Here is a 9,094-nt window from a genome sequence, read left to right as displayed (position 1 = left end):
GGGAGAAAAATCACCTATTAACAGTAACACCATTATGAGCTTTTGCTGGTAGCTTTCAGTCATGCCCTTTACCAAATCCAGGTATCAGTTCAGCACTTCTAGTGCCTCGGTGGCTCTTTAGATTGAACATTAAGGAAAAACAAAATAAAACCTGTTATTTAGGGATGGGCAAAGAATGGAAAATATTTATTTTTATTTTTATTTATTTCTTTATTAAATTTATCCCTGCCCATCTCCCCCTAATGGGGGACTCTTGGCAGCTTACAACTCATTAAGACAATCAATAAAAATACAATTACATAAAACCTAAAAGCTATATAAAACAATTACTAAAAAAGAAAGAGTCCAGGAGGCCGATGGTTTATGTCAGGTTTATGATGGAATTCAGTAGATGCTAGACTTAATTAGGTTAAATCTAGATTAATGAAACTATTGGGGTAAAAAGACAATGCTTATTCATCCTTTTGAAAATATAAATGCCAGCATATATTCAAGTCTGCTTTTCAGAAAAAGTTTCCCTTGATTTTTTTTTCCTAATTTGATTTTTCTTTGATAAGAGATTTTGGAACATCGATAGATGCTCAAAGCCTTTGACCCACCTCCTAGAGACTGTAAAAATGCTTATGAAATTGTACTGTGATGGGGGGGGAGGAGATTATTAAATAGAGGACTGTGAGAGACAATTGGGAAGGAGGAGCAGGAGGAATAGTTAAAGTAGTGAGAAGACAACACAGGCATATGTGGAGGCTGTGGGAAGAAAGTGTTTCAAAGAGATTTGGCCTTAACTGGCTCATTCTAAGCCTGCCTAGGCATTTATTCTTGCTTTTCTGGAGATTATATATTTCCCCCAACTAACGTTAAAGATACCCTTCTGAAATCTATGTGATTCTCACTTCTTGGTTTGCCAGCTATGTGAGACTTGATAAGGACAAAAATGTAATAATATTGATTATATTTAATTCAAATATAAATGAAATGAAATCAAAGTTAGTTTTGTCTCATTAGTTTTTGGAGGGTGGCCCATGGCAGAGTGGCCAAATGTGATGCTTAATCTAGAAAAAATTGCACATTCCTGCTCTATAAACTTTATTTTCCCCAGCAAAATTTTAACTGATATATTTTTTTAATGTAATAGATGAATATCACGTTACACCAAGGATTACATACTGGAGGAACTCTTGACTGAGTACAAACTAGCAATCAGCAGATCTCCAGGAGTAACATAAAAAGAATAAATTCAGAATGGCAAAGTACCTGGGAAACTCAACTCATATTTGAATCAGGCTTCCTAAATAAACCTGGGCCAGTTATTTTTGCTTAGCCTAAGAACTCCATGGTGAGTACGTAGTTTGCACACAAAATATCTTAGATCCCTGAGACATAAACCATCTCTGAGACAATGGACATTCAGTGTGGTCAGCACAAATAATACTAGGCTAGAAAAATCAGTAAGACAATATCCTATGTTCCTAATTTATTATGATGATAAAATGGAACGAATCTTGTGCCAAGCTCATATATTTACATAATATAAAATGTAAATAAATTCTGATGCAAAAATCTATACTTAGATGCACGCTGCTTGCCTCTCATTGCTTCTGTAGAACAAATGCTTTCAGGACAAACAAAGGGCAGGAGAGATACAATAAGTATTTTCTGACAATATCTATCCCATCATAAGGAAATCAAGTTTCAGTTCTGTACTGTCTGGGCATCTTTCAGAAGAAGGTGTTCGTTTCTGTCTCCCTTTTTGTCACACAAACAGACACTATGCATATAGGTGGACAGATATGGTCAAAGGCCTGGGAATATATAATCTAGGAAAACAAAGGCAAATTCAGCCGCTAAGCTTAGACACTACTTAAATGACAAGGCGAGGGAGGGAAGCAGAGACAAAGAGATAGGGAGAGCCAACCAAACATTCTAGGTAAATAGCCAACAGTAAAATGTTTAAATCAAAATAGTGTGTCTCCACTGATCCCTATTATCTTTTGCAAATTACTAGCATTAGCAAATGCCTTAGTAGCCAGGTCTCTAAGATTACCTTTCCTCAAAACACCCATACAAATGATAACCCTCTTTTAATATCCATGAAACTTTTAGCTTAGTTGAGGATGTTTTAGGAGATATATTTTCAATAGACTATTCATTTCTGAACATTTAGACTTTAGGTCTGCCAATCCAAAGACGGAGTCAAATGAAAATGGCCTGTGCATTGAATAGAGACTTGCACCCCATAAAATTTAACCAAAGAATTCTTGGCGACTCCTGAATCCCCCCAAGATAACATTCCCAGTCAGGAAGATGACCATAAGATTGAGTTTGTGAGAGATGGTAGTTTATTAGGTACCTTATGGCTTCTATCTGCTTTGGCATAACATTGATGTGGCTTATATTATTTTTGCCTCTACCAGGCTGCAGTTTTCAGTTGCATGCAGTTCAGCTCCGTGGATTAAGTCTGGAGGCCTTTTCTTCTCTCTGCAAACAGTGGGTCCCTTCAGCTGAGTGCTGGAGCCTGCTGACATTTTGGCATTTGCTGGACTAAGCACCCAAATATTATTCGTCATGATCACAAGGAGAAAGGAGAATAGTTTTCTTCTTACTCTGGTGTTGCATAATATGAAGGGGGCTTCCGAGTGCTATGTCAGAAGCTTTTCCTGGCGCTTGCTGCATAGAATATACTGGCAAAAACTTGGGATACATAATTCCTAGGAGGGAGACGTGTAAGAAACTCTTTTGAGATGTAAGTGGGTCTGATTCTTAGATTCCAGACAGCACATGTAATATACTATGGCAGTCTGAACTTGTGCAAACAAAAGTCAGTATTGTTTGTACTGATAATCTGTATCTGGGGATATTAGTAAAGCTTTGCATAGAATATAAAACAGAGAATAAATGTGGTTTTGCCTTTAATTAATTGTTTCAATAAATTATTTGTATTGTATTTATCTGTGGCTGTAAGTATTACTAAGAATACTTAAGGCCAACAAACATATATGATATCTGTTCCTGAAAGACCAAAAAGTAGAAGGAATGGGCAATCAGTAAAAGTGAATGCATAAAAATGTCCTGCCCTGCGAAGCTCAAGACAAAAAAAAGAGCAAGTCATGCTTTGGGATTAATGGCTGGTTGAGAATGCCAACTATTCTGTTCCTTGCTCCAGAAAAAGCCATAATAAAAGTAGACTCCACAATTATTTTATTTGCTCCACTTTTGACAAGTTAGCTAAACGATGGACACATACCATATATACTCATGTATAAGCCTGTCTGTGGATAAGCCGATCCTCGGATTTTTAACCAAAAAACCATGAAAAATGTGTCAAAAAACATATTTTTAATGTTTTAATTTTCACAATTGGCTTATTTTTCATGGTATTTTGGTTAAAAATTTGAGGGTTGGCTTATCCACAGATGGGATTATACGTGAGTATATATGGGATACATGGGTAATTTTAAAAAGTATTACCATATACAGGTAGTCCTTGACTTACAACCATTTGTTTAACAACTGTTCAAAATTACGATGATGCTGAAAGTGACTTATGACCAGTCCTTGCACTTATGACTGTTGCAGCATCCTTGCAGTCACATGATCAAAATTCAGGTGCTTGGCAAGTGGCATGTATTTATGATGGTTGCAGTGTCCTGGGGTCACATGATCACCATTTGCAACCTTCCCAGAGGGCTTCTGATAAGCCAAGTCAATGGGGGAAGCCGGATTCGCTTAATGACTGCATGATTTGCTTAATGAGTGCAGCAAAAAGTTTGTAAAATCAGGCACAACTCACTTAATGACCGCATCGTTTAGCAACAGAAGTTCTGGTCCCAATTGTGGTAATAAGTCGAGGACTACCTATATAAACTGAAGGATAAGCCCACCCATGCTGAACATAATTTTTGGGGGGTATTTTGGCACCTAAAATTCTTGGCTTATACACAAGTATATACAGTATTCAGAATCTATCTATCTTGTTACTAAACTAAAACCTACCCTTCCACTCAAATGTGACTAGCCATGAACAGGACAAATCCAATCTTACCCTTGTAACTTAAAACACAACAAACAATATGCCATCAAAGCTACCTTAAATCAGAATTCCTTTGTCATAGAAGGCTAACAGAGAAGGAAGAAGCATGACCTTTCTTGGCAGAGAATTCTAAAGCCTGGTTTATAGGCCATAACCAATCCTTTAATTGTGTCCAGAAACAAACAAACAGAAACAAAAAAAGCAGTAGAACATTTTCAACAATGCTTCTACCCCTTTAACTAGTCCGGCATCAGTACTTATGAACCCACTGAAGTTTCCAAACATCAAAATTTTCCTATCATTATCATTGAAATATTTTCCTTGACAACTCCCAGCTGAGCTATGAAAAGTTTTATATTTTTAATTATAGCCATTCCTCACTCCCAAATCTGTTTTCCTTTCATGTCATGGTGTTACACTGTAAGCTTATGAGGAGGAAAGTTGCATTATTAATCTCTGTAAGACACTCTGGAAGCTTCTTTTGGTTGAACGCCCAAAATGAAAATGATTTAAATAATAATCACACCTGAAATTATCATCAGCCAACACTTTAACTCCAATCTACAGATAATGGAAGTGTTTTATTGTCTGCAAGATGCAGAATTAAGTAAAAGTTCATTCATGCACTTAGGATTGCAGATAAATTTCCTTCACCTTTATTTTTGTAAAAAAAAAAAAAGGTCAAATGGGATATTATAGAAGAGGAGAAAGGAATCACAACAATAAATTAAAATAACAAAAAGAGGGCAGCCATCCAGGAAGAGAGGGGAAAAAAAAAAGATCTAGGAGCAGCAACCGACAGAGTAGAGCAAATTTAAAGTACATTGTCTTTTATAAAGGTGCTTTAAAATGCTTACATCAAATAGCAGCATAGAGGAATCATAAATACAAGTGCACAAGTCTCTCTCCTAGAACTTCATTTTATTAACCAAAACAGTAGTACTCATTGGATTCAATCTTGGGATGTTTATGTAGTGGCTGTGAGTCATCTATAAGAGAAGAGTCACTGAACTGGTCCACATCTGAAGGAGTATGCTGGCCAGGGATATCATCCACCAAAGTGTCCAGGTAACTTCCCACAGATATTCCATCCAGTCCATCACTACAGTCTTGTAAGCTGTTGTAGCTGCCCCTCAAGGAGGTCTCCTGACTCTCCAACAAACTACAGAGGCTGCCACTCAAGCTGCTGCCCCTGCTGGTGATGGCTCCTTTTTCTTCAATCATCCACTTGATGGATTCGATGCTTTCATTGATGAGGAGGAGTTGCCGCATTAGCTGGACATCGGTGGCTCGGAGATCAATCTGCAACCACAAGGACAAGCAACCAATTAGACTGTTACAAGCACAGAAAAAGGTCACAGGAGAATCCCCATGGTTCTCTCCATGTGGAGAGAATATACTACTGGTACATATGTCAAATATGATACAAAATGCAGTGTGCTGAATTGTGCAGGGCCTGCTAATTAGCCTGCTTTCGAGAAGTTATCAGTTGAATTCTCATTAGCATGAAGAGAATCAAGATGAGGCCAATCTTTCATGCACATTTCCTGATCCTTTGGTTCCTCTACAGCAGAAGCTAAGTACACAAGGCTAACTGCTTGAAAAATATAAACTAATAGCTAACAAATGCCCAGTAAATGCTGGACTGGGCATAAAAATGCAGTCCATAAATCTTCATTACAGCTGAATGGGTTGGCAAAGGCTAGCTTCAGCTTCCCTTTCCTACTATTTCCTAAGCTACAATGTTATACATGCTTATTTGGTAGGACGTCCCGCTAGACTCAGTGGGCTTACTTCAAAGTAGGCATAGCGACGATTGCATTGCACTGCATCGCATCGCATGCTTTTTCGTCTTGCTGGGCTGCCATATGGTGGCTGATATTTGTATACACTACAAAAATAAAATATAGTAAAGGCGTTGTTGTGCTCAGGGAAACAGAGACATTGCAAGTGAGGCAAAGAACTGTGGATAGAGAGTATTACCTTACTGGCCCTATCACATGACTTTTATTTTCTGTTTCCATTCCCTGGACTGGTAACAGAACTCAGAAAAAGAAGGAAGCAGGCTAATTCTCAAACACAGTAATAAAAGTTTTGCATATGGACAAAAGCACAGCTGGTAATAACTTAGCAACTGAATTCTTTTTATGCATTTTTCCTTAAGTAATATTAAGATGATGATACACATCCAACAGTAAGGCTTATATGCAGACAGACTTACAATCTGTTTCTTTCACATGCAGAATGTACAGTATATTAAACTTGCCTGCAGTAATTAACAGGGGGAAAAAAATCAATTGTTGATATTTTAGCCTATGTGCATCAAGCCTTTCTGTCCAGCTCTCACATTTGGGGGATAAAACTTAACCATCTGATATACATTCGTACATTAACTGAACTGCATACCTGGCTTGTATCTGTGTGTGATACAAAATCCAATAAACATGAATTTTGGAGGAAATAGTAGATTGTTCAGGAAATAGACAGCTCTTTCCTCTCAAACCATTAATTTTAGTTATTTTTACCAAAACGTGGATGATAATTTGTGCCTTTTAGCATACTAATTGTGAATATTATCTTTGATTAAAATAAAATGGAGGGCTTTAATTAAAATATCAAACACTGAAAAACATTGGTTTTCAGGTGAGGATATAAATACATATGTCCAGTAGTATGCAAGTGTGCGTGCATACATCTGTGTGTATTTATATAAAATTAACAGTCATCCTATTTGTTACATAGCATAACACGTAGTAGTCAAATGGAACCAGCAAACCCTGTAGACTTGTTGATAGTTAAAGTGGGTTTTAGGCGGAGTAGTTGGAAGGGGAAAATGAATAGTATGTATTGTGTAATATAGCCTTTTATGCAGTACTCTTAAGCCCTTTGTTTTTCTATATACGAATACAACATCTGCATTATTAGCTCACAATAAGCTGAAAAAAATCCAGACTCTGAGGAAGTGAGTTCTTTATCTTGTTTTTGGCACATTTCCTTTTTTGCATATGATTCTTTCCATGGTGGTTTTCCCCCCCAAAAAAATTTCAGGTCTGTCAAAATACACTGTTTTACACATTGCCTTCTTTTTCAAATTATTACTCTGGTGGTGGTTTCCTGACCACTGGCCAAAGAACTGGTGCGTTCTTCCTCTTCTTCTACAATACTCACATCTGGTCCACACCCTCCTCCATTAATCTTCATACTGCATTTCAAGAACCCTCCGCAACTATTTCCTCCCTCATTTTACATGCCCCATCTTCAAACTCTGAAATCACCCATCTTTCTTTTGTTTCACGATGCAACGTTTTCATCCTTTTCTCCCACTCCCTGACAAGACCTTCTCTCTTTGATGATTCAACCTTTGGGCTACATCATAAGCATATGTCCTAAAGAGGAAGATCCACTGAACATGGTGGTAACAGCTTTCTATTTCCACAGTTTAGATCTAAGCAATCATCAAGAAATACTGTCTGGCACAGATATATAAGGAAGTTGTGACTTGGGAGACTGGAAACTGGTAATTATATTTAGGAATGAGAAGCCTATATGTTTCCCTCTTCTTTCTTCTAGCCCAAAAAGTCATTATTTAATCCATTCTGTAAGTAGAGGGTCATTGCCTTTTATGAGGCTATGTTTATAAAAACAAATAAAAATCCTGACGCGATCTTCTGGTCTTTGTATGTACTATTCAAAAAACGATTTGTATGTACTATTCAAAAAAAAGACAAAAGACCAGAAGATCGCCTCACCAGCAATCAGTCACCAGCAATCATCACCCAGATAAGAAAAGGTTACCACCAGGCACACAGTCAAGCAGCAAACCTATGCCAATCAAAGAACTACCAGGGGAGCAAAACAAAAACCCCACCCCCACCAGCACTGGCAAGGCAGGCCACAGCACATAAATAGAGAGCAAACTCCATCCCATTTTAGCACTGAAGATGTTACCTAGCCAGGTAATGAAACGCTTGCAAGAAAAGAACCAAGCTCAGAGAACCCTGAGGACTCCACAGTTCAACCCTGAGCTACATATATTTGCCTCTATTAGTAGCTCCATGGGTGGCACAACTGTGCCAGGGTTCCAGAGAGAAACAATCAATTTCCACATCAGACGGAGATCTCTGAGGTGAATATGTGTAGCTCAGGATTGAACTGTGGCATTCTTGGGGTTCTCTGAGCTTGGTTCTTTTCTTGCAAACGTTTCATTACCCGATATGCTAATCAAAGAACTACCAGAGGAGCAAAATGAAACCCCCACCCCTACCAGCACTGGAAAGGCAGGCCACAACACATAAATAGAGAGCAAACTCCATCCCATTTTAGCACTGAAGATGTTACCTAGCTGGATAATGAAACGTTTGCAAGAAAAGAACCAAGCTCAGAGAACCCCAAGGACTCCACCATTGTCTAGTGTTACATGTAAATGTAAAAGCTGTTAAAAAGTAAACATGTCTATATTCCTAATGCAATCGGCCAATTCTGTGTGAGTGCAGAATTTCCAGCATACACACAGAACTGCTTGCATCACAACCAAGCTACTGAACACAACCAAATCAATGCCGAACTTCTTCCATTCTGCATGTGGCTTGAGGATCATATGTTTGCTGCCTTTCCTGAAAGAAAGGGAGGATATTGTTGATTATAATTATTTTTCCCTGTCTTCCAAAAATAATGTGAGAATCTGCAAACCACATAGGAACACTCTATACCTGCAAACCTCCCCATCTTTGTCTCAGTTCCCATGACTCTGAGTGCTATGGAGAAGCAATGTGGTACAGTTTCCTGGGCTTCTTGTGTTATACGTGGTATGTCTTTCATGCCACCAATGTAGCAGAAGAGGAAATACAATGTGGATTCAAATCTCTGTGGAACCTAAATGCCTTGTGATGTAAGAAATGACATGATATGGTGGTTAACGTGGTAATGGGAAAACCCAAGTTGAAACTCTCATTCCACAAGTGCTCAGTAAGTGATGGAATGCTGAATGACTTGCTACCTAGCCTAATTTGCAAAGTTGTTGTGAGAATAAAATGATGAGATAAGAATATATGAGTTCTCTTAAAC

The 9,094-nt window shown here is 38.0% G+C and overlaps 1 protein-coding gene across 1 annotated transcript in view; it reads right to left on the bottom strand.

Annotated features, from left to right (window-relative positions):
• Window positions 1–249: 249 nt before the first annotated feature.
• Window positions 250–9,094, bottom strand: part of LURAP1L (leucine rich adaptor protein 1 like) — a 27,784-nt gene continuing 18,939 nt past the window's right edge. The window contains exon 2 of the mRNA XM_088130525.1: window positions 250–5,332. Within this exon, the coding sequence (XP_087986651.1) occupies window positions 4,955–5,332 (378 nt within the window). The 3' untranslated portion in view covers window positions 250–4,954. The remainder of the gene's footprint in view (window positions 5,333–9,094) is intronic.

Source organism: Python bivittatus, unplaced genomic scaffold, assembly GCF_059951505.1.
Source record: "Python bivittatus isolate LINGU-HERP-01145 unplaced genomic scaffold, Pbiv_v1 ctg000850_np1212, whole genome shotgun sequence".
In the NCBI taxonomy this organism is placed as follows: domain Eukaryota; kingdom Metazoa; phylum Chordata; class Lepidosauria; order Squamata; family Pythonidae; genus Python; species Python bivittatus.
The sequence above is the reverse complement of the archived record's forward strand: the minus strand, read 5'-3'. Positions and strand labels throughout refer to the sequence as shown.